Source organism: Nerophis ophidion, linkage group LG09, assembly GCF_033978795.1.
Source record: "Nerophis ophidion isolate RoL-2023_Sa linkage group LG09, RoL_Noph_v1.0, whole genome shotgun sequence".
Lineage (NCBI taxonomy): Eukaryota > Metazoa > Chordata > Actinopteri > Syngnathiformes > Syngnathidae > Nerophis > Nerophis ophidion.
In genome coordinates, this window is record NC_084619.1 from 66,180,902 (window position 1) to 66,208,072 (window position 27,171).

A 27,171-nucleotide genomic window follows, 5' to 3' on the forward strand; every position below is an offset into this window, starting at 1 on the left:
ATATTTGCTTATTTTCTGTCTGATAAGATCATTTATCTCACTAAGCAGATTATATGTTAGTGTTTTGCTTGTTTTAAGGGTTTTGGTCCTCAATGATGTCAGTAAGATATTACAGCTTGTTGCTGAGATGTGATGACCTATATTGAGTAAAACATGCTTGAAACTAGAATATCAAGTGTTGCAAAGCTGTGTAATCAACACTCAAGTATAAAATTACTTTTTAAAATAATAATTTCTTACTTCAAGCATGAAAAAAGAAATTATATCATTATGTCAAGATAATGGCACTAGCATTTACTTCATTTAAGAATATTTTTCAACATATTGAGCAAAAAGGTCTCGTTTTTTTCTACCAATAAAAGTGCACTTGTTATTAGTGAGAATATACTTATTTTAAGGTATTTTGGGGTTCGTTGAGGTTAGCTAATTTTGCTTATTTTGGAATGTATTGACAAGCCGAATTGTCGGATCGTTTTAGTTAGTTTAAATAAATTACCCCTTATTTTTGTAATTTATTTTTTTCTCGTTTTTGAACACTGACTTTTTGCAGTGCAGTGCCATTATTCCTGCAGATTAGGGTTGCAAAGGAGTGGAAAGTTTCCTGAAACTTTCCGGAAACTTACCCCGGGAAGTTAAGCTCGGGATGTTTGGAAATATTGACCATTTTTGGATTATTCAAAGTTGGACATCGTCCAAGGGAATGAATGGGGAATTCCAATAATGATATATTACTGGCCACTTGTCTATATGCTGCTGCATTTTTGATGTAACTCCTTCCACAGTATTTGTAAATATACACCGTGTCAGGTTCAAACATTGATGACATCTATTAAACAAGACAAGAAGCAAGGAATTAAAAAGAGACAGAATTAAATGTGACTCAATGAGGAGAAGCGCGTACACCTGTGCCCTCGTACAGTGTGCCACGCTCGGACGAAAGATTGTGCGCTTCCTATTTTCTTTGGACTTTCCTTGATTACATGGCAACACTTGTTTTTAAGGGATGGGGGTCTCATTCTTTTTTTCTCCCAAGAAAAGTGCACTTGTTATTCGTGAAGTGAAGTCTTCCTTATCTTTCTTCAGTTTTAAAAGTCTCTCCGTCTCGATGGAGATCTTCCTTTATCTTCCTGCTTCGATTGAAAGTCCAGTTCAGAAAACTTTTATTTTAGATATATAATCCTCCATGTTAAAAGTGCAAGCGAGAGGAAGAAATAGACACGCTGCTCACTCTTGCTGCTTGTTGTCACTTCTTCTGCAGCCGAGGAATCGCAAGACGGATCACTAGCCCCCTCTACCACCAGGAGGCGGGAGTCATTTAATGACTCATATTTGACACACGCAGCTACGGTATATTAATAAAACATAGCTGCTTACTGTTCTTTTTAGCATATTCAATAGCTTGGACCTTAAATCCTACTGAATAGCTCTTAATCTTCTTCCCTTTATGCGATTTCAAATGATTGAAATCAGCCTCCTCCGTTTTGAAAATGATGACAGGTGAAGTGTCACTCGTGACGTGACACGTTTGACCCGGTGGAAATTTTAGACATGCGCTAATAAAAATAACATTTTGCGAAACGAGTTTGTCCCGGCGTTAATCCTGAGCCGGCGGTAATGCTAAGCGTGCGCTAATTATTTTGCGAAATGAGTTTGATCCGGCAGTAATTCTAGGCAGGCACATACTATATACCTGGCGGCAATTCAAGGAAATACAGTACTTAGATTTCAGTTTTTGCAGTGTACCCATGAAGTAAGACTACTTATTATGTTGAAGGGGGGGTTGAATTGTCTACTGATCAAAAATGAAGGAGATAAATAAGAATGAAAATGAAGAGTTCCTCTAAAAGACGTGATTTTAAATGTATCCCATTGGACATTTATTGTTATGCTCTTTGCAGATCCTCATTGAGTTCTGTGCGGGCGGCGCAGTGGACGCCATCATGCTGGGTAAGTCCCCGCCTCACATAACTGCAGCATAATAAACTTCTGCTGCTTTTCCTCCCTCCAATGCCAACTCTGTGGGTTTCTCTGCTCTTTTCGTCTGGTGAAGTGTGTAATTATGCTAGCTCCAATTTCAAGCAGTGTGTCTAATGCATGGAGTTTCACCTTCCTTTACTGGAGATGTAGAAACGCCCCTCCGCTGTGTGCAAATGCGTTTCCTGTTGCGTTGAACTCACTGAGCGTTTCCCCCTCGCACGAGCTGGATTTTGTAAGAGAGCGGCATCCGGTTCCCTCTGGTCGCTATTGGTTGCTATTGCGTGGCAATGTTTACATGGACAAAGTGTGTGTTGTGACACTACAACGGAATGTGAAAGAAAATGTGACTCACAAAGTGTCTGTGCGCGCCTGCAGAACTGGAGAGGCCCCTCACGGAGCCTCAGATACGTGTGGTGTGCAAGCAGACCTTGGAGGCCTTGGTCTACCTCCACGAGAACAAGATCATCCACAGAGACCTGAAGGCCGGCAACATTCTCCTCTCCCTGGATGGAGAAGTGAAACTTGGTATAATCTCAAGCCACACGTTATCTCACCACACTTTTACCCCCAGTTTGTATGTTCATAAAGGAAAATATTTTTAAAAACCAAAACTTGGGATATAAGTTAGAGTAGTCAATGGTCAGCTTGTGTAGAATTTTTCGCGATACTGATTAATCAAAAACGGTACTATACTCTGTTTGGAAAGTATTGTTTCCCCGTGTATTTTTTTGTTCTTTTAATGGGCACGAGGAGCATGTCCGGCAGCGCGCGCACACAGTGTGCTTACAAGCAGACATAGTGTGTAGACAGAAAAGGGAGAATGGACGCATTTTGGTGTAAAAAGTAAAAATAAAGGTGAAGTTATAACAATTTTCAAGTAGATTTATTTTTTTTATTGTAAAGAATAATTAATGCATTTTAATTTAATTCGGTTTTTTCGACAAAGAATATTTGTGAAATATTTCTTCAAACTTATGATTAAAATTCTAAATAATTATTTGTCTTTGTTAGAAATATAGCTGGGCCCAATTTGTTGCATATTTTAACAAAGTGCAGATTTGATTTGAAACTATTTAAAACATGTCATCAAAATTCTAAAATTAATCCTAATCAGGAAAAATTACTAATGAGGTTCCATAAATTCTTTTTTAAATTTTTTTCAAAAAGATTCGAATTAGCTAGCTTTTCTCTTCTTATTTCCGGTTGAATTTTGAATTTTAAAGAGTCGAAATATATTTATAAAAATATTTATCTGTTTCTATATATACTTATTGTGAGAAATCATTAAGATGATCAGTGTTTCCACAAATATAAATATCATTAATAATTAATGATAACATAGAGTACTGACATCAGTCTCTGAGTATTTCCTATTCAGGAGAAGAGAAAGCTCTGCTCTTTTAACTATTCGTTTCCAGTGTGGAGTAGGAGGCGCAGAGTAGGCCTCTGACTCTTTGGGCACCACACGATTCAATTTGATTCTTGGGGGTAACGATTCGATTCAAAATCCATCCTGTTCAAAACGATTCTCGATTCAAAATCCACACTTTTTTAATAACATTGGATGTATATATTACATGAAAGAAATTTGGTTTTGTTTAATAAAATCTTTGGGCACCACACAATTCGATTCAATTGGATTCTTGGTGGCAACGATTCGATTTTTGATCAATTATATCGATAAAAAAACAACCAATATTCACGTCAAGTTTTTTTGATTCAAAGTCAATACTCAGTTTAACTCAATTCTTGAGGCTAACGATTCAATTCATAATTGATTTGAATTGATTTTATTTTTGGGAAGTGTTTTAAATGTAGAAAAAAAAAAACATGATATGACCTCTACCACCCTATGGTCCGAAAAATACGGTAGTTCCTTCTCTTTTTCTATTGCAAACAATTGTTTGATGAAAACAGAGTAAATTTTACACAGTCCGTAAGTACAAAACCATGAATTCATTAACGTGGACCCCGACTTAAACAAGTTGAAAAACTTATTCGGGTGTTACCATTTTGTGGTCAATTGTACGGAATATGTACTGAACTATTTTATCTACTAATAAAAGTTTCAATCAATCAATCAGTCAATCAATCAAAGAAAGTATGCATCATAGAGTTTGTAGCCAAAGCTAATTTACAACACTTGTCCCCAACAACAACAACACACATCCAACATCATTAAAATAAGAAAATAAAAATAATAAGGCAAAAATTAGTCGATAATAATGATAATAGAAATAACACAGACAAAGTGAGTGTGAATGTTGTCTGTCTCTGTGTTGGCCCTGCGATGAGGTGGCGACTTGTCCAGGGTGTACCCCGCCTTCCGCCCGATTGTAGCTGATAGGCGCCAGCGCCCCCCGCGACCCCCAAAGGGAATAAGCGGTAGAAAATGGATGGATGGAAAGTGCAATTACAAAGTGCAAACTAGATAAAAGCCAATAATAATAATAAGTAATAATCAGTACTAATAATAATAATAAATAATAATCAGAAGTAGCTCTTGGTTTCAAAAAGGTTGGTGACCCCTGATATACAGTATAAAAAATGATTTCTGAGGGGTGAAGTAGTAGTAAATTATATTTACTACTACTTCATCATTACTGTAAATTATTATTATTAAAGGTTTTCAACTTTTGCAAGCAGGCTTGTAGGTAATACATCATTCTAAAGGAAATCACGCAGCAATACCAAAGACGTGATTGGTAGTTCTGTCTGGCCACTTTTTGCTACAGTACTAATGTACATAACTTAAAGGCAAAACTAGTGCCGGAACCATAAGAATTCAAAAACTGTTTTAAGGCAGGACAACAATCTATTTTTCCAACTTGCGCTTTTCTCTAGTGACTCAAAGCGGTTTAACATAGTGAAACCCAATATCTAAGTTACATTTAAACCAGTGTGGGTGGCACTGAGAGCAGGTGGGTAAAGTGTCTTGCCCAAGGACACAACGGCAGTGACTAGGATAGCGGAACCAGGGATCGAACCTGGATCCCTCAAGTTGCTGGCACGGCCACTCTACCAACCGAGCTGTACCGCCCCAATCTCCCGTGTTGTCCAAAAAAAAGAAAAAAGCGTTCATCCTCCCGCTAGATTTATTCCTTGCATTAGACCGTGTGTGTGTGACTAACCGGGAAGGATTATTCATCCTGGAAATGATTGCTTGTGTTCCTGCCAAAGCCCCAGTTAAAAGCCCCTGCAGAATACTGCGCGGAACAAAAGTAGATTAGTTGTTGTCGTCTCTCGCTGTTGGTGTCCTGGGTGGCCACTTACAAGCCTCCCACGGAGCCACTTAAAGGCTTAAGGAGATAATTAGTTAAGTCAATTTTTGGGGCTCCCATCAGCACCGTGGCACCCGGCGGAGCCAAGTGCTCGCTGCACAGCTCCGTGTTTACACAAGTCATTCATGCGCTGGTTCTTCTTTTTTTTTAACTATGTGATGACTGTTCTGTTTCCCCGAGTGACGGATTTTTACATTCTGCAGGTTGCGTAAAAACTAGGGGTGTAACGGGTACGTGTATTTGTGTTGAACCGTTTCGGTACGGAGGTTTCGGTTCAGTTCGGAGGTGTACCGAACGAGTTTCCACACGGACATATTAAGTAGTGCACCGCACGTTGTGTAAACAATGCACACCGAGGCACCAGGAATTGATTTACATGGACCCTGACTTAAACAAGTTGAAAAACGCATTCGGGTGTTACCATTTAGTGGTCAATTGTACGCAGTATGTACCGTGCTGTGCAATCTACTAATAAAAGTTTCAATCAATCAAAAAAAACAACACAGCGACCGGGCTACGATAGATTGACCATACCTCCTCTTTTCACCGGATATGTCCTCTTTTGCGGGGCTGTCCGGGTGGAGTTTCTAAAATGCCTCAAATGTCCGGCATTTAAAGTTAGGGTTGCGTGTATTTTCAATGTACGTTCAGGGTTAAGAAGGGGTTAAAAACAAAACAAAAAATTGCGTGCGCAGCAACATTGGTGAGGGAAGGGCAGGGACAGAGAGAGCGAGAGAGTTATGATAAACGTGCAAGCGTCGCCAGGCTTTGCTTTTTACCCATAGATTTATCTGATTTTATTTTTTATTATTAATAGCAGGGGTGTCAAAAGCGTGCCCCGGAGGCCATTTGCGGCCCACAGCACATTCTAAAAATACTATTAAAATAAACAAAAGTGAAATAAAAAGCTTAAAGGCTAAATGTAATTTAGAAAAAGTTGCATGTGAGTGTGAATGTTGTCTGTCTATCTGCGTTGTCCCTGCGATGAGGTGGCGACCTGTCCAGGGTGTACCCCGCCTTCCGCCCGATTGTAGCTGAGATAGGCGCCAGCGCCCCCCGCCACCCCAAAAGGGAATAAGCGGTAGAAAATGGATGGATGGATGCAACTTTGACTAATAAAACAATGCTGTTTTTTTTTTCTTTCAAACTGTCATTGCTCAAAACATAATATTGAATCAAAATCAATGTTATTATGAATTTTTGACCTATCCAAGTTTCCGATTACTTCACATCAAATATTCCACTAAGAAAAATATTTCTGGTGGAAGATTTAGCAAATTTGTTAAAGCGGAACATTATCACAATTTCAGAAGAGTTAAAACCAATAAAAATCAGTTCCCAGTGGCTTATTTTATTTTTCAAAGTTTTTTTTTTTAATTTTACCCATCACGCAATATCCCGAAAAACGGCTTCAAAGTGCCCGATTTTCACCATCGCTATATCCACACGTCCATTTTCCTGTGACGTCACCGCGTGAAACCAAAACAAACAAACATGGCGGATAGAACAGAAAGGTATAGCGACATGAGCTCGGATTCAGACTCGGATTAAAATAACCAAAATATGTATATTTTGTTATTTTCTTACTGTGCCGAAAATGAAAAGAACCGTGACCTCTGAAACGAGGTACGTACCGAACCGAAATTTTCGTGTACCGTTACACCCCTAGTAAAAACGCAAAAGTATTCCAGGTTTTCCTGTAGCACCCCGAGCTTGCTGGTTCTTTGATGATGCACACTTTGTAGGCAGAAGGTTGACGGCGTGGCCTGGCGAGTAATAATTATCAAGGCACTTGATGATCGACCTAATGTGTGTATCGGTACTAGTATAGTACCACAATACTAATGAATCATATTCGGTACTATTGCGCCTTTTTTTTTTGTAACGAGTATGACGTCACGTCGGTACATTGCCGGTTTTACGGGCAGAGTAGCATGTTCGGCAGCGCGCACACAGAGTACTTACAAGAAGACACAGTGTGTAGACAGAAAAGGGAGAATGGACGCATTTTGGTGTAAAAAGTCAAGATAAAGGTGATGTTATAACACTGTAACACCCTCAGGAAGAGCTGCTTTAAGATATGGCTCGCTATTTAGCGGATAAAGTCCATCCACATTGTTTTAGCTACTTGTAAATCACTAATCCTGGCCTCCATGGCGACAAAGTACGTTTCTCGCAAATAGCATTATCACTGGAGGACCAGGAATAGCTATATATGCTTCACTACACACCGCAGGAGGATACAATAGCTCACCGGCGTCACAATGTAAACAAATGCCACGAGTGGATCTACACCTGACATCCACTGTAATGATACCAAGTACAGGAGCGTACATAGTCGGTACTACTCGACATTTTTTAGCATCACAAAATATTTTTTAATTTTTAAAAAATCATATTTTGTTTATAAAGTCAGTAAATATGTCCCTGGACACATGAGGACTTGGAATATGACCAATGTATGATCCTGTAAGAATTTTGTATCGGATCTATACCTAAATGTGCACTATCATCCAAAACTAATGTAAAGTATCAAAGAAGAGAAGAATAAGTGATTATTACATTTTAACAGAAGTGTAGATAGAACATGTTAAAACAGAAAACAGCGTGACACCTACCCTTTACATCAGTATTTCTTAACCATATTATTATTGGTTTATTAGGTATTATATTTCATTGTATGATCCTGTAACTACTTGGTATCAGATCCATAGCTAAATGCGTGGTATCATCCAAAACTAATGAAAAATAAGTGATTATTACATTTTAACAGAAGTGTAGATAGAACATGTTAAAACAGAAAATAAGCAGATGTTAATAGTAAATTAACAAGTAGATTAATAATACATTTTTTACAGTTTGTCCCTCATAATATGTACAAAATAATAGGTGTATAAATGACACAATATGTTACTACATACGACTAATTAATAGTCTTTGTTTGTTTACTTACTACTAAAAGACAAGTTGTCTAGTATGTTCAACATTTTATTTAAGACAAACTTACGATAATAAACATGTTTCATGTGCTAAGAAATTAAATGATAAATAATACATTAGGATTGTGCGGTATACCAGTATTAGTATAGTACCGCGATACTAATGAATCATATTCGGTACTATACCGCTCCAAAAATGTACCGGGAAAAATAGGTGATTATTACATTTTAACAGAGGTGTAGATAGAACATGTTGAAAGAGCAAGTAAGCAGATATTAACAATTAATGAACAAATGGATTAATTATTCATTTTCCACCACTTGCCCTTAATCATTTTGACAAAATAATAGGTGTATAAATGACTGCATACGACTAATTAGGAGTCTTTGTTTGTTTACTTACTACTAAAAGACAAGTTATCTAGTATGTTCTCTATTTTATTTAGGGACAAACTTGCAATAGTAATCATATGTTTCATGTACACTAAGATTTTTTGTTAAAATAAAGACAATAATGACATTTTTTGTGGTCACCTTACCGAAAGGTATCAAAATATTGGTATGGGAAAACCTGAGTGTACATTGTGTTGGACAAGACTAATATGAAGAAGTACAGAATTACAAGTACAAACTACAACTGTGCTGTTTGAGGCACTGATAAACGGCGCTTTGGCACAGCAAATGGAGGAAAGGATGACCAGATCATTTCCTGTTTTTCAGCGGATTTTGGTGTTTCTGCGAAAAATACAAAGACCTTGCAGAGGAGAGATTCCTTCATCGGCACGCCGTACTGGTGAGTCATGCAGCCTGGGCACAACAGCTTCTTACAATTCTATGTAGTCATCTCTGCAGCGCCACAGGATCATGTTTTAGTTGTGCTATCACACAAGTTAGGAAGGGGGCGACCCTCATTTAGCGAGTTGAGTCTTGAAGGATGCCAGTCATGAATGAGTGTTTAGCGCTGAGACAAAGCAATGGTCCTTTGTATGGTAACAGACTCTTAAATGATGTTATAGTAAAGTGAAGTGTATTATATTTATATAGCGCTTTTCTCTAGTGACTCAAAGCGCTTTACATAGTGAAACCCGATATCTAAGTTACATTTAAAGCAGTGTGGGTGACACTGGGAGCAGGTGGGTAAAGGGTCTTGCCCGAGAACACAACGGCAGTGACTAGGATGGCAGAAGCTGGGATCGAACCTGGAACCCTCAAGATGCTGCCACAGCCACTCTAACAACCTTATCACTAATATGTGCCACTCTAGCCTGTTTGTGATCACCAAACGTAAAATCTACTTTTTCAGGTTCAAACACCGAACTATATATTTAACAAGACAAGAAGCAAGGAGTCAAACTGAGACAGGATTCAATTTAGCTCATGAGGAGAACGCGTGGAACTGCACCCTCGCACATGTGTGATGTGTGCCTGAGATAAATGCCATCTATTGCGTTGTACAAGTGTAGGGTCACCGTGTAGATGCAAAAAGAGCACAATAGCACTTCTTGGAGCGCTACACTGTCGTGGACAGGCCGCTCATTAGTGCCGCTAAAGCTGCAGACGCACAAAACGTGTTCCCAGTGGAAATTTGACACTTGGATTATACTATTGTGGGACCTCCTAGTCGCAGTCAGAATAGTCTAAGACAGGGGTGTCAAACTCAAATACAGAGTGGGCCAAAATTCTAAACTGAACAAAGCCTTGGGCCAAAGTAGAATCAATCAATCAATCAATGTTTACTTATATAGCCCTAAATCACTAGTGTCTCAAAGGGCTGCACAAACCACCACGACATCCTCGGTAGGCCCACATAAGGGCAAGGAAAACTCACACCCAGTGGGACGTCGGTGACAATGATGACTATGAGAACCTTAGAGAGGAGGAAAGCAATGGATGTCGAGCGGGTCTAACATGATACTGTGAAAGTTCAATCCACAATGACAACTTAACCTTTTAATAGGGACCCGAACAAGTTTTGCATTGAATATTGAACACGCTAGGCTTATATAACTTTATACTGACATGCAAAATCGAGGTTTGTTGGTAGCGGGGGTGTATATTGTAGGGTCCCGGAAGAGTTAGTGCTGCAAGGGATTCTGAGTATTTGTTCTGTTGTGTTGATGTTGTGTTACAGTGCGGATGTTCTCCCGAAATGTGTTTGTCATTCTTGTTTGGTGTGGGTTCACAGTGTGGTGCATATTTGTAACAGTGCTAAAGTTGTTTATAAGGCCACCCTCAGTGTGACCTGTATGACTGTTGACCAAGTATGCCTTGCATTCACGTGTGTGTGTGTGTGTGTGTGTGTGTGTGTGTGTGTGTGTGTGTGTGTGTGTGTGTGTGTGTGTGTGTGTGTGTGTGTGTGTGTGTGTGTATATAAAATCCGCATATATTACGTGACTGGGCCGGCACGCTGATTGTATGGCGGAAAAGCGGACATGACAACAGGTTGTAGAGGACGCTAAAAGCAGTACCTTTAAGGCACGCCGCCGATATTGTTGTCCGAGTGGAAATCGGGAGAAATTCGGGAGAATGGTTGCCCCGGTAGATTTTCGGGGGGGGTGTCACTGAAATTCGGGAGTCTCCTGGGAAAATCGTGAAGGTTGGTAAGTATTAGAATCAGCGGTGAATGCACCGCCGCTGTATAATACCGGCGAGCCAGCTCTAATGTTAATTTAATATTGTCTCAAGGGCCAAAATAAATTACATGGCGGGCCAGAGTTTGACACCCATGGTCTAAGAAGTGTCATATGGGACCTCTTCATGTCCGTGTGCAGGATGGCTCCAGAGGTGGTGATGTGTGAGACCTCCAAGGACCGCCCGTACGACTACAAGGCGGACATCTGGTCCCTGGGGGTGACCCTGATCGAGCTGGCGCAGGTCGAGCCGCCCAACCACGAGATGAATCCCATGAGAGTGCTGCTGAAAATAGCCAAGTCCGAGCCGCCCACACTTATGCATCCCTCTCGCTGGTGAGATGACGTGTGCCGGGGTTCTCACCCTGGGGGGTGGGGGGTGGTGGAATGTTTCCAGATAAGGGACATGTTGTGTGTTTAAAGTGTACAAGCACAGAGTGAAATCTGAGCTCCAATTTGATGTTTTCAAACGTGTCACTCCAGGACACCGCAATTCAGCGACTTTCTCCGCAGAGCACTTGACAAGAACGTGGACAATCGGTGGAGCCCCCTGCAGCTGCTACAGGTGGGCCGACATGCTCAGTGCCGTTATCCCTGCAGATTAGGTTTTCAAAGGAGTGGAAAGTTTCCGGTAAATTACCGGAAAACTTTCCAAAAACACAAGAAGTTAAGCTCGGGAAGTTTGGAAATATTGATCATTTTTTGATTATTCAAAGTTGGACACCGTCCGTGGGAATATATGGGAATGAATGGGGAATTCCAATAATGATATATTATTGGATGCTTGTCTTTAAGCTGCTGCATCTTTGTGGCATACCGGACATAGCTCTTTGCACAGTATTTGCAAATATACACCGTGTCCGGTTTAAACACTGCTGGCATCTATTAAACAAGACAAGAAGAAAGGAATTAGACAGAGACAGAATGAAATTTGGCTCAATGAGGAGAAACGCCTTGAAGGTCAAGGCATTGAGGGTTTCCGGTTTGGTGGCCGCGGGATTAGGTCTCTGCTTTTTGCAGACGATGTGGTCCTGTTGGCTTCATCTGGCCGGGATCTTCAGCTCTCACTGGATCGGTTCGCAGCCGAGTGTGAAGCGGCCGGAATGAGAATCAGCACCTCCAAATCCGAGTCCGTGGTTCTCTCCCGGAAAAGGGTGGAGTGCCATCTCCGGGTTGGGGAGGAGACCCTGCCCCAAGTGGAGGAGTTCAAGTACCTAGGAGTCTTGTTCACGAGTGGGGGAAGAGTGGATCGTTGTACCGATCCGTTGTGGTGTAGAAGGAGCTGAGCCGGAAGGCAAAACTCTCAATTTACCGGTCGATCTACGTTCCCATCCTCACCTATGGTCATGAGCTTTGGGTCATGACCGAAAGGACAAGATCACGGGTACAAGCGGCCGAAATGAGTTTCCTCCGCCGTGTGGCGGGGCTCTCCCTTAGAGATAGGGTGAGAAGCTCTGCCATCCGGGAGGAACTCAAAGTAAAGCCGCTGCTCCTCCACATCGAGAGGAGCCAGATGAGGTGGTTCGGGCATCTGGTCAGGATGCCACCCGAACGCCTCCCGAGGGAGGTGTTTAGGGCACGTCCAACCGGTAGGACCCCACGGGGAAGACCCAGGACACATTGGGAAGACTGTCTCCCGGCTGGCCTTGGAACGCCTCGGGATCCCCCGGGAAGAGCTAGACAAAGTGGCTGGGGAGAGGGAAGTCTGGGCTTCCCTGCTTAGGCTGCTGCCCCCGCGACCCGACCTCGGATAAGCGGAAGAAGATGGATGGATGGATGGAGGAGAAACGCTTACACCTGTGTACTTGTACAGTGTCACCACACTCTGACGAAAGATTGTATGTTTCCTTCTTTTGTTTGGACTTTCCCTGATTACATGGCAACAGCTGTTTCTAAGGGAGGGTGGGTCGTAAACAGCCGTTGCCTTTGATTACAAACAGTTCAAAGAAAATGTCGTAAAACAGTTCAAAGAAAAGGTCCCTGTAGCTCGGGCCGGTCCTGCTTCCTCTCCACTTTGTAGATCTCGGGTCAAGACTGAATCTTTCTGCGGATTACAATACATCTAAGAAACCGATACCTTCATGTTTTTTCCCATTCTACACAGTGGAGTTTTACAAGCCTTTTGATTGGTCGGATCAAAGACCGGTTTTGTCCTCTCGCCCAGAACTCATGGAAACACAGTTTTGTGGTAACTTCAATACAATTGATCCGACACACCGCCTTTCCGCAGACATTGGTTGGGGTGAAATGTCTCCACACATCAGATACTGTACGTGGCATTATTCTCTTTGTACTTATTTATTCTTGTAAAAGACTAATGCAATGCCACAGACGGATATAAATAGTCAGCTTAACAATTGGAGTAGTCTTTTAGAAATATTGGACTGATGGACAAATGAATAGAAATAGGCTCAATAAATAAATGAACAGTCAATCAGCATGGTAAATCAATCTTTAACCTACTTTCTTGTATGACAACGGAATGACTATCAGAACAGAAGGCAGAAAAAACTATATTTCTTGATTTAGTATTTGCTAGTTGAACTTTACACATCACAAAAAAGGTACATTTCGATCTGTAAATGTATAACGTATTTATATTTTTCACATGTGAATAATGCTGTATAATAGACTATTTATATTATTAACATGTGAATAATGCTGTATAATAGACTGTATTTATATTAACATGTGAATAATGGGAATGGGAATTATCTGGGCATGTGATGGGTCGGAATTCAGCTGAATTTGCATTAAATAAGGTTTTCTTAGCTAATAATTTAATACTGCAAGATCTAGTATGATGCATTCAATGTTAATTCCCATTCATTTCCTGTTAATTCCCATGGAAAGTTTCCAACTTTGAACATTCCCGGAATGTTGCAACCCTACCGCAGAAGGACACATGCTATTAGCGACGGCTTCATGTTCAAATCCTGCGTGTCGCCCTTGCAGCATCCTTTTGTCACCAGCGTCGTCGACAGCAAACCTCTGCGGGAGCTCATCGCCGAGGCCAAAGCAGAGGTCACCGAGGAGATCGAGGACAGCAAAGAGGAGGAGGAGGAGGAGGAGCCTGATACACCTCTGGTACTAACAAAGTGCACGAGACCCATAGGGCTGGGCGATATGGACAAAAAAGTATATTTCGATCTATATCTCCATATATATTCCGGTGAAAGCATACATATAAGGATTTTTTTTTTTTGGAGCGAGATTCAGGGAAATTGAAGTGAATGACAAGTGTACTGTAAACATTTTTATTCACCCAGTTAGTCAAGATAAGTATTGACAGCACAGAAAATAATGGACTCTCACCTTATTATGTTAGATCCACTGTGGACTGGACTCTCACTATTATGTTAGATCCACTATGGACTGGACTCTCACTATTATGTTAGATCCACTATGGACTGGACTCTCTCACTATTATGTTAGATCCACTATGGACTGGACTCTCACTATTATGTTAGATCCACTATGGATTGGACTCTCACTATTATGCTAGATCCACTATGGACTGGACTCTCTCACTATTATGTTAGATCCACTATGGACTGGACTCTCACACTATTATGTTAGATCCACTATGGACTGGACTCTCACAATATTATGTTAGATCCACTATGGGTTGGACTCTCACTATTATGCTAGATCCACTATGGACTGGACTCTCAGTATTATGTTGAATCCACTATGGACTGGACTGTCACTACTGTGCTAGATCCACTGTGGACTGGACTCTCACTATTATGTTAGATCCACTATGGACTGGACTCTCACTATTATGTTAGATCCACTATGGACTGGACTCTCACACTATTATGTTAGATCCACTATGGACTGGACTCTCACGACTATGCTAGATCCACTATGGACTGGACTCTCACAATATTATGTTAGATCCACTATGGACTGGACTCTCACAATATTATGTTAGATCCACTATGGACTGGACTCTCACACTATTATGTTAGATCCACTATGGACTGGACTCTCACTTTATTATGTTAGATCCACTAGGGACTGGACTCTCACACTATTATGTTAGATCCCCTATGGACTGGACTCGCACACTATCATATTAGATCTACTATGGACTGGACTCTCACACTATTATGTGATATCCACTATGGACTGTACTCTCACTATTATGTTAGATCCACCATGGACTGGACTCTCACTATTATGTTAGATCCACTATGGACTGGACTCTCACTACTATGCTAGATCCACTATGGACTGGACTCTAACAATATTATGTTAGATCCACTATGGACTGGACTCTCACACTATTATGTTAGATCCACTATGGACTGGACTCTCACACTATTATGTTAGATCCACTATGGACTGGACTCTCACACTATTATGTTAGATCCACTATGGACTGGACTCTCACACTATTATGTTAGATCCACTATGGACTGGACTCTCACACTATTATGTTAGATCTACTATGGACTGGACTCACACTATTATGTTAAATCCACTATGGACTGGGCTCTCACTATTATGTTAGATCCACTATGGACTGGACTCTCACTATTATGTTAGATCCACTATGGACTGGACTATCACACTATTATGCTAGATCCACTATGGACTGGACTCTCACACTATTATGCATTGTTAATTTATATCTTGTTTAAAACATATATTGATATATCTTACAAACTGCATGTATCGCCTAGCCCTAGTGACTCAATAATAATTTGATTTTAATCTTTTCTGGGGGTTTTTTTTTTCTACCCCTCAGTCGGGTCCTGGACACAAGAGAGCACCGTCAGACGCCAGCATGGCGAGCTCAGAGGAGGACAAGGCTCCGCCCACGCCCTCCACGCTGGAATCGGTCACAGAAAAGACGGAGGCTGAGCCGGCCAAAGACGAGCTCTCGGACGAAGGTCTCGGGACAAGCGAGGCCGACAAGGCGGAGGAGGAGGAGAAGCTCGATGAGGTGCCGGACGCCAGTAGTGAAGACACGGTCCCGCAAGAGCGTACGGAGCCAGAGGGCCGAGCTGATGAGGTTTCTACGTCCGCGGAAGAGCTGGTGACAGATGTTCAGACAAAGGACGAAAAGGAAAATGATTCTCCCCAAGTGTTAGAAATAACAAAAGAGCCGGAAGAAGTGACCAAAGAAGAATTGGAAGAGTCAAATCCGGCAATCGCCGACTCCACAGAATCCGAGGAAGCCCTTGAGGTTGCACGTGCCAAACCAGAATCTGCGTCCCAGGAACTGGACGTGGAGCAAGTCGGCAAACCGGATGAGATGCTTCAGCACGAGTTGGCAAATGGAACAGAGGTCAGTGTTGACAGCGAAGGCAATAAAGAAGTAGTGGACACCAACATGAACGTAGCCGCACAAACCAAGCCCAGTGAGGACCAGGAGAGGCCGGAAGCAGACGAGAAGACTTCAAAGCCGTCAGATCAGGATCTGCGGACTACGAACGGAGTCTGCGATGACGCCACTGAGGATGCGGGACGAGCGCTCCCAATTGGGGAGGAGGAACCCACTCCGGCAGAAGACAGCACCATCCAAAGTATCCCAGAGAGCGACTCAGAGACCAAGGCAGAGCAAGGAAGTCCTGCTGTGAGATGCCAGGATATGGAGAAGGACTCTGACTCCGGAAGTAGCTCAGCTGCAGACAGCAGCAGTCTAGACCTCAACCTGTCCATCTCCAGCTTCCTGTCCAAGAGCAAAGACGGAGGAGGTTCAGTGTCTGTACAGGTAGGTAGCTGACCTGAGGCAAGACTCCTCAACACACCTAGAGGCCATCTAGTCTTCAGTTAACATAACACAGGGCTGGAATTTAACCACGGCAACCACCCTTATTTTCTGTAAGGTCTAAAAAATTGACAGCAAGAACATGCCGTGACCAGCATTGACTTTTTACTTCTTAATGGACGAGGGATGTACAAACCCCGTTTCCATATGAGTTGGGAAATTGTGTTCGATGTAAATATAAACGGAATACAATGATTTGCAAATCCTTTTCAACCCATATTCAGTTGAATGCACGGCAAAAACAAGATATTTGATGTTTAAACTCATAATTAACTTCGTAGGGCTTCACGGTGGAAGAGGGGTTAGTGCGTCTGCCTCACAATACGAAGGTCCTGCAATCCTGGGTTAAAATCCAGGCTCGGGATTTCTGTGTGGAGTTTGCATGTCCTCCCCGTGAATGCGTGGGTTCTCTCCGGGTACTCCGGCTTCCTCCGGCATAGCTCGGTTGGTAGAGCGGCCGTGCCAGCAACTTGAGGGTTGCAGGTTCGATTCCCGCTTCCGCCATCCTAGTCACTGCCCTTGTGTCCTTGGGCAAGACACTTTACCCACCTGCTCCCAGTTCCACCCACACTGGTTTAAATGTAACTTAGATATTGGGTGTCACTATGTAAAGCGCTTTGAGTCACTAGAGAAAAGCGCTATATAAATATAATTCACTTCACTTCACTCCCACTTCCAAAGACATGCACCTGGGGATAGGTTGATTGGCAACACTAAATTGGCCGTAGTGTGTGAATGTGAGTGTGAATGTTGTCTGTCTATCTGTGTTGGCCCTGCGATAAGGAGGCAACTTGTCCAGGGTGTACCCCGCCTTCCGATTGTAGCTGAGATAAGCGCCAGTGCCCCCCGCCACCCCAAAAGGGAATAAGCGGTAGAAAATGGATCGATGGAATTAACTTCGAATTTCATGGCTGCAACACGTGCCAAAGTAGTTGGGAAAGGGCATGTTCACCACTGTGTTACATCACCTTTTCTTTTAACAACACTCAATAAACGTTTGGGAACTGAGGAAAATAACTGTTGAAGCTTTGGAAGTGGAATTCTTTCCCATTCTTGTTTTATGTAGAGCTTCAGTCGTTTAACAGTCCGGGGTCTCCGCTGTCGTATTTGTGTTGGACTGGCGTCAAAAGGGAACCCACACAACAACCACCTAACTTTCCCAACGTTTCACTTTTGTAGGAGTTAAAACGCCAGAAGAAGACTCTGAAAAAAACGCGCAAGTTCATGGTGGACGGCGTGGAAGTCAGCGTGACCACGTCGAAGATAGTGACGGATGACGACGCCAAGAACGAGGAGATGAGGTTCCTAAGGTGTGTGTCTCGACTCTTAATCTCCCCCGTGGTACTGCCGATCCAAAATAAGGAACCTGACCTATTTAGCATGCATATCTTTAAATAGTTCACCACTTAAGTGAAGATGGGTAATCTGCTGCGACGTGTTACCTCTTGAAGGCACACAGTGAGATGTTTATTGGTGGTCATGTTTCAAGTGCACAAGAATACAAAGCATCGCTGCATGTTGCGCTTTCCTCAGGCGGCAGGAGCTGCGAGAGCTGCGCCTGCTGCAGAAAGAGGAGCAGCGAGCTCAGCAGCAGCTCAGCAACAAGCTGCAGCAGCAGAGAGACCAGATCTTGCGGCGCTTTGAGCAGGAAACGACAGTGAGTCACTTCCACCATCTCCTAGTGCACACCTCCATTTGCATGTCATGATTGAAATGTTACCATGGAGATCAGACCTTACTGACCTCGCTGCCCAACTTTTACACTACAGAGGGGCCCGGGGCCCACTCAAATATTAACACTGAATAAATAATTTTACTCTTGATTTCATCATATTGAATTATTATATCTAACCTACAGTTTACAACTTGGTCAAATTATAGAATAGAATAGAAAGTACTTTATTGATCCCTGGGGGAGATTCAGCACCGCAGTTAGCTCACTATAGACAAACAGTATTTTTTACATGTGAATAATATAAATACAGTCTCTTATACAGCATTATTCACAGGGGGAATAATATAAATACAGTCTATTATACTGCATTATTCACATGTGAATAATATACAGTCTATTGTTATACAGTATTATTCACATGTGAATAGTATAAATAGTGTATTATACAGCGTTATTCACATATGAATAACAAATACAGTCTACTATACAGCATTATTCACATGTGAATAATATAAATAGTTTATTATACAGCATTATTCACATGTGAATAATATAAATACAGTCTATTATACAGCATTATTCACATGTGAATAATATAAATAGTTTATTATACAGCATTATTCACATGTGAATAATATAAATACAGTCTATTATACAGCATTATTTACATGTGAATAATATAGTCTTTTATACAGCATTATTCACATGTGAATAATATAAATACAGTCTATTATACAGCATTATTCACATGTGAATAATATAGTATTTTATACAGCATTATTCACCTGTGAATACTTTAAATACAGTATATTATACTGCATTATTCACCTGTGAATAATATAAATAATGTCTATTATACGGTATTATTCACATCTGAATAATAGTGTTTTATACAGCATTATTCACATGTGAATGATATAAATACAGTCTATTATACAGCATTATTCACACGTGAACAATATAAATACAGTATTATTCAGCATTAATATACAGCAATATTGGAATAATATAAATACAGCCTATTAAACAGCATCATTCACATGTGAATAATATAAATACGGTCTAATATTCAGCATTATTCACATGTTAATAAAATAAATACAGTCTATTATACAGCATTATTCACATGTGAATAATATAAATACAGGCATATTCACATGTGAATAATATACAGTCTATTGTTATACAGCATTATTCACATGTGAATAGTATAAATACAGTGTATTATACAGCGTTATTTACATATGAATAACATAAATACAGTCGACTATACAGCTTTATTCGCATGTGAATAATATAAATAGTTTATTATACAGCCTTATTGACATGTGAATAATATAAATACAGTCTATTATACAGCATTATTCACATGTGAATAATATAAATACAGTCTATTATACAGCATTATTTACATGTGAATAATATAGTCTTTTATACAGCATTATTCACATGTGAGTAATATAAATAAAGTCTATTATACAGCATTATTCACATGTGAATAATATAGTCTTTCATACAGCATTATTCACATGTGAATACTAGAAATACAGTCTACTATACAGCATTATTCACATGTGAATAATATAAATACAGTCTATTATACTGCATTATTCACCTGTGAATAATATGAATAATGTCTATTATACGGTATTATTCACATCTGAATAATAGTGCTTTATACAGCATTATTCACATGTGAATGATATAAATACAGTCTATTATACAGCATTATTCACATGTGAATAATATAAATACAGTATTATTCAGCATTGATATACAGCATTATTGATAATACAAATACAGCCTATTAAACAGCATTATTCACATGTGAATAATATAAATAAAGTCTAATATACAGCATTATTCACATGTGAATTATATAAATACAGTCTATTATACAGCATTATTCACGTTAATAAAATAAATACAGTCTATTATACAGCATTATTCACATGTGATTAATATAAATACAGTCTGTTTTACAGCATTATTTGTGAAACACATAAATACAGTCTGTTATACAGCATTATGAAACCATTAATTATTCGTTATTATTTATTTAACACTTATGTGTCAAAATCAAGGCCCGCGGGTCAGATCCAGCCCACGAATTAATGTTCTATAACCCCTGGGATGATATTTGATTAGTGTTAGAACCGGCCCGCAGGCCACAGCCGCTTGCTGCTGTTTTGCACAGCTGTCTTCTTTGTACACCACGGACCCTGCAATTAATTAAATACAACTTATTGTTGACTTAGAAATATTTTACTGAGCCACCTGGACAGTACTAGTCCACTATTGGTACGGGGGAGCACTGTACCCGCTGCTGTGTGTGCAGGCCAAGAAGCGCCAGTACGACCAGGAAGTAGAGGGCATGGAGAGGAAGCAAAAGCAGACCATCGAGCGCCTGGAGCAGGACCACACCAGCCGCTTGCGGGACGAAGCCAAGCGCATCAAAGCGGACCAGGACAAGGAACTCTCCAAGTTCCAGAACATGCTGAAGAACAAGAAGAAAGAGGTACCTGCATGGAGGCGGTGCTGCCTGGCATGTTTGCATGTCATCACTGTGAGGCGTTCATGGGTGCATGTGTTGGTGAAACACCTGGTGGCTTCTTGGCTGACTTGGGAGTGGTGAACCATATCAGCATAGATTGCTATTGGAGCTGCCGCATGTCGTTCTACAAAAAGCCAAAAGCAGTGAAGTTGTCACGTTGTGTAAATGGTAAATAAAAAGAGAATACAATGATTTGCGAATCCTTTTTCAACTTATATTCAATTGAATAGACTGCAAAGACAAGATATTAAATGTTCGAACTGAAAAAGCATTGTTGTTTTTTGCAAATATTAGCCCATTTTGAATTTGATGCCTGCGACATGTTTAAAAAAAACTGGTGAAAAAGACTGAGAAAGTTGAGGAATGCTCATCAAACGCTTATTTGGAACATCCCCCAGGTGAACAGGCTAATTGGGAACAGGTGGATGCCATGATTGGGTATATAAGCAGCTTTCCTAAAATGCTCACTCATTCACAAACAAGGATAGGGCGAGGGTCACCACTTTGTCAACAAATGCCTTAGCAAATTGTTTAAGAATGACATTTTTCAACCAGCTATTGCAAGGAATTTAGGGATTTCATCATCTACGCTCCGTAATATCATTAAAAGGTTCACAGAACCTCGAGAAATCACTGCACGTAAGCCATGATATTACAAACATTCAATCCCTCAGGCAGTACTGCATCAAAAAGCAACATCGGTGTGTAAAGGCTATCACCACATGAGCTCAGAAACACTTCAGATTACCACTGTTAGTAACTACAGTTTGTCGCTACATCTGTAAGTGCAAGTGAACGCTCTACTATGCAAAGTGAAAGCAATTTATCAACAACATCCAGAAACGCTGCTGGTTTCTCTGGGCCCGAGCTCATCTAAGATGGACTGATGCAAAGTGAAAAAACGTTCTGTGGTCTGACGAGTCCACATTTCAAAGAAATTTTGTAATTTGTAGACATCGTGTCCTCTGGACCAAAGAGGGAAAAGAACCATCCAGATTGTTCTGGGGTCAAAGTGTAAAAGGCAGCATGTGCGATGGTTTGGGGGTGTATCAGTGGCCAAGGCATGGGTAACTTACACATCTGTGAAGGCACCATTAATGCTTAAAGGTACATACAGGTGTCTGAGCAACATATGTTGCCATCCAAGCAAAGTTATCATGGACGCCCCTGCTTATTTCAGCAAGTTTTCTCAGTGTGAACATGAAATATCTTGTATTTGCAGTCTATTCAATTGAATATAAGTTGAAAAGGATTTGTTGTATTCTCTTTTTGTTTACCATTTACACAAGGTGACAACTTCACTGCTTTTGTTTATTAGCATAGATCGCTATCATATCTGCCGCATGTTGTTGTATTCGTTATTTACCCGCCTCCACAGCAGGCTTTGTGAGCTGTGTGAGACGTCTTTGTCTGGCTTTGAGCCCTTTTTATTATTCTTATTATTATTATGCTTTGTTTGTGTCCATCTTATGCAGCTCTCTCTCTCTCGCAGATAATACCCACTTAGCTTTGTTGCCATGGTGATGTCGCTCCGTGTTTAGTGTGGTCAAGTACTTGTTGGCCTCTGCTTGCAACATCAATACAGACTATTAGCGCTGATGAAAGCCTGTTTACTATGTCATTTTTTTTTATGTGAACTGTGCTATATTGTACTAACCCTGTGTTTGGTGTGAGTGTGTGAGGTGGCTTGGGTCAATGGGTGGGTGATTATTTGACCTGGTATCGGGATTTTTTGGGGTGCAGCTGACTTGGAATCATTGGTAATAGTCCCGACTGATGATCCCAGCTTAGTTATTACTCTTGCTTTTTCATTCCGAGACGCACAACAATCATCTTGCAAAGTCAACCTTGACTAACTGCGGTCCAACTCTTGATCACTAATCTCGGAGGGCAGGGGGTCACTTGAATCATCTGGTGGTGGGACCCTCTTTTGTCTTCTGCATGTTTTCTACTTTCCAAGAGCCTTCTTTGCTGTTACTGTTGTATTTGCTCGCAATCAAACACAAAGCACATTCTAGGCCAAACAGGAAGTTGGACAGTCACCAAAACACATGCGAAAAGAGCTCATGAAGCGCTTAAAGGAGGACCTAACGCTTCTTAAGACGGCTGAGGTAAAACACAAACTCCTCATCTCCATTTCTTATTTCTTCTCTTCTTCTGACTTCTCTTCCGTCCTTTAAGTTCGCTGTCGACCAACTAATTCAATCCCAGTCCACCGTCTTGTCGTTGTGGAACTATCTCAGCTTAGGTAGACCTCAACAAACGTGGTGTTGCGCTTTTGTCGACACAAAATTGTTGTATTCATTTCTTATTATTAAGTTGCAAAGCATTCAAACATGCACACTGTGAGGTCCTGTTTAGTGCAAAGTGTCAGGTCCAAACACCGAACTATCTATTAAATAGGACAAGAAGCAAGGAATCAAACAGACAGGATTCAACTTAGCTCATGGGGAGAGCGCGTGCACTTGCACCCTCGTACAATGTCTCCCCACGCTCTGAGGAAAGGGTTACACACGCCTCATTTATTTTGGCATTTTCTGATTACATGGCTGCAGCTGATTCTAAGGGGAGGTGGTCATAAACTTCTGCGGCACTAAGTCATAAGCAGTTCAAACAAAAAAGGTGATTGGAGCGGTGTCGGGTTTGCTCCCTCTCTGCTTTGTAGATTTCGGGTCACGATAAGGTCTTCCGGTGGCTATCCAATAGATCAAAGAAACCGACACCTCCACGTCGCATCGAATCGCACAAAGTTTACAAGTGGTTGGCCTTTTGTTTGATAAGATCAAAGACAGCTTTTGTTTTCTCGCAGGGCGACCTGAACTCATGGGGAAACAAATTGTGTGTTAACTTATATACAATTATTCTTACACAAAGTAAGCTTCACAATAAAACATGGCTGCACTAACCTGGATTCTACCTCTGCCACTAACAAAATGCACTCATTTAATTATCTTTTTTTTAGATTGTCAGCCAGCGGAATAAATATAAGCATTTTTACAAAAGTGTTCTAGTCAATATTACACACAATTAACTAAAATATCAAATACGAAATTTTTATAAAAATACGCTGAAAGCCCATCCTGCATATTATATTATGGCAGCAGCGATCAATCATTTTAGAAATCCAGTAATCTATTAAAAAGTTTGATCTATCCGTCCATCCATCAATTTTCTACCGCTTGTCCCTTTTGGGTTCGCCGAGGGGTGCTGGAGCCTATCTCAGCTACTAAACAGGTAGTTGGATAAAACACTCTTTTCAGCCTCAAAGAATATATTGAATAATCTTTTACGACGTTATGCTTTCATTCTAACACATGTCATTAATATAAAAATCCAAAACAAATAGAAATCTGCACTGTTAGCCATAACACAGATTACTGCACCACCGCTCTCATGTACACTCTATTTTAGTCGCCGTGCGGCCTTTTTTTTTCTTTTTTTTCTTCTTTGTCATGAAAAAGGGACGTTTTTGTCATGAAAAAGGGAGGTTTTTGCGGTTGGTGCACTAATTGGAAGTGTATATTGTGTTTTTTATGTTGATTTAATTAAAAAATATATATATAATATTTATTTATTTATTTTTAATTTTTTTTTTTTATAAAAAATTCTTCTGCGGCCCGGTACCGGGCTGTGGCCCGATTGGTACCGGGCCGCAGAATAATTTTTTATAAATTTTTTTAATAAAAACAATATACACCAGTGGTTGGGGACCACTGGTGTATATTACTGTAAATGGAAAAACAGTACTGCTGTTTTTATGTTTCTTAAAAAAAGGCAGCTCAGTTGCCAGAATGTTACTGTTAAATTTACTTTTTTTTTTTTACTTTAAAAAAAAAAGAATACGGTGCAATTTCAGCACCTAAACTGTCAGTTTGTTTGTTTTATGACACCATTTTTCATGCATTTTATTACTAGATTTTTTTCAAAACTAAAATGTAAAAAAAATATGGTAAGTTGCAATAATTTCACCTCAAAATGTAGTGTATATTACTGTAAATGGAAAATTAGTACTGCTATTTTTATGGTAAAAAAGACAGCTCAATTGCCAGAATTATACTGTAAAATTATTATTATTTTTTATTTTCATGTTTTTAATAAAAACAATTACATTTTACAGTACAATTTCAGCACCTGAGCTGCTTGTTTGTTTTATGACACTATTTTTTATGCATTTTATTAGTAGGTTTTTTTAAACAGTAAAATTCAAAAAAAATATGGTAAGTTGTAATAATTTCACCCCAAAATGTAGTGTATATTACTGTAAATGGAAAATTAGTACTGCTATTTTCATGGTAAAAAAAAGACAGCTCAGTTGCCAGAATTTTACTGTTTACATTGGTTGTTGTTTTTACTGTAAATAAAAAAACTGCAATTTTACGGTAAAATTTAGGCACCTGTGCTACCATTTTTTTGTTTTTTTCACCGCAAATCAACAAGTGTAGATTTTTCGGTGTATTACTGTAAGATTCCAAAACGGCACCACAGTTTTTTACAGTTTAAAAAAAAATAGTTTTCATTTTGAGAAAAATGCTGTAAAAGATTAACCATGAAATCTATAGCTACTTTTACATTGCACAATTTGATGGATAACTTGCTTTGAAATCATTATTATTAGTATTTATTTTTATTTAGAAAATGTTCTGAAAATTTGATCATATATTTGTGCATAATTAGACAATATTTAGGTTAGATTCCTGATTACATGGAGTACATATATATGTTTTCCTCACACAGTAGAAAGAAATAATACATTTAGTTGGAAAAGTGACAGTACTTTATTGACTCATGTTATTTCCAGGCTTCCCAGGGCCAAATAAAATGAAGTGGGTCTTGAGTTTGACACTAGTGCACAAAACTGTACACTGTCATTGTGTGTCACTCCATTTAAAAGGGTTTATTGCAGGGGTCATCAACGCGGTGCCCGTGGGCACCAGGTCGCCCGTAAGGACCAGATGAGTCGCCCGCTGGCCTGTTCTAAACATAGCTCAAATAGCAGCACTTACCAGTGAGCTGCCTCTATTTTTTTAAATTGTATTTATTTACTAGCAAGCTGGTTAATTCTAAGAGAGACAAAATTAAAATATAATTTGAAAATCCAACAAAATATTTTAAAAACTTGGTCTTCACTTGTTTAAATAAATTCATTTATTTTTTTACTTTGCTTCTTAAAACTTTCATAAAGACAATTTTAGAGAAAAAATACAACCTTAAAAATGATTTTAGGATTTTTAAACGCATATACCTTTTTACCTTTTAAATTCCTTTCTCTTCTTTCCTGACAATTTAAATCAATGTTTAAGAAAAAAACATTTTTTATTGTAAATAATAATAAATACATTTTAATTTATTCTTCATTTTAGCTTCTGTTTTTTCGAATATTTCTTCAAACTTATGATTAAAATTAAAAAAAAATTCTGGCAAATCTGGAAAAACTGTAGAATCAAATTTAAATCTTATTTCAAAGTCTTTTGAATTTACGTTTAATATTTTTGTGATTGTGATTTGTTTTTGTTAGAAATATACCTTGGTCCAATTTGTCATATATTCTAACAAAGTGCAGATTGGATTTTAACCTATTTAAAACATTTAATCAAAATTCTAAAATTAATCTTAGTCAGGAAAAATTACTAATTAATTATAAATAATTTTTGTATTTTTTTCAAAAAGATTCGAATTAGCTAGTTTTTCTCTTCTTTTTTTCGGTAGAATTTTGAATTTTAAAGAGTCGAAATTGAAAGTAAACTATGTTTCAAAATAAAATTTTCATTTTTTCGTGTTTTCTCCTCTTTTAACCCGTTCAATTAAGTGTTTTTTTTTCATCATTTATTCTCTACAAAATACATTCCGTAAAAGGAAAAAAAATGTACGACGGATTGACAGACAGAAATACCATTTATTTAAGTGTGTATCAAACTGGTAGCCCTTCGCATTAATCAGTACCCATGAATAGCTCTTGGTTTCAAAAAGGTTGGTGACTCCTGGTTTAGTGTATCAAAATAAGAATATTTAGGGATTTTTATCGCCACGTCCATTATTTGCCTTTTTTGCAGTGCAACCCTCGCAAGTAGCGGGGATTTTCCACTCTTAGAGACTTGGACTTCCTTTTATTGTCATTCAAATTTGAACTTTACAGTACGGATAAGAACACAATTCCGTTGCATTAGCTCATGGTAGTGCAGGATAAAAAGTATAAATGAATAGATTGGTTATTAGCCGTGGGGGTTTATCCCGTGTTCCACAGTCCGGTGTGCAAAAATGATGAAATGCTTTCTTTGAAGTCCTGCATAACTGCATGGAACATGTTTGTTCACCAAACTGCTGCTGGTTTGCAAG

At 39.6% G+C, this 27,171-nt stretch overlaps 1 protein-coding gene across 4 annotated transcripts in view; it reads left to right on the forward strand.

The window, feature by feature from the left end:
* Positions 1–27,171, forward strand: part of slka (STE20-like kinase a) — a 67,187-nt gene that overhangs the window by 25,601 nt on the left and 14,415 nt on the right. For 2 of the 4 annotated variants that reach the window (XM_061911596.1, XM_061911597.1), the window contains exons 3-13: positions 1,899–1,947; positions 2,353–2,502; positions 8,918–8,990; positions 10,969–11,163; positions 11,311–11,392; positions 13,783–13,914; positions 15,584–16,552; positions 17,789–17,919; positions 18,143–18,266; positions 20,623–20,802; positions 22,857–22,949. In XM_061911596.1, the coding sequence (XP_061767580.1) occupies positions 1,899–1,947; positions 2,353–2,502; positions 8,918–8,990; positions 10,969–11,163; positions 11,311–11,392; positions 13,783–13,914; positions 15,584–16,552; positions 17,789–17,919; positions 18,143–18,266; positions 20,623–20,802; positions 22,857–22,949 (2,178 nt within the window). The remainder of the gene's footprint in view (positions 1–1,898; positions 1,948–2,352; positions 2,503–8,917; positions 8,991–10,968; positions 11,164–11,310; positions 11,393–13,782; positions 13,915–15,583; positions 16,553–17,788; positions 17,920–18,142; positions 18,267–20,622; positions 20,803–22,856; positions 22,950–27,171) is intronic. The other 2 variants (XM_061911598.1, XM_061911599.1) reach the window with 1 other exon arrangement.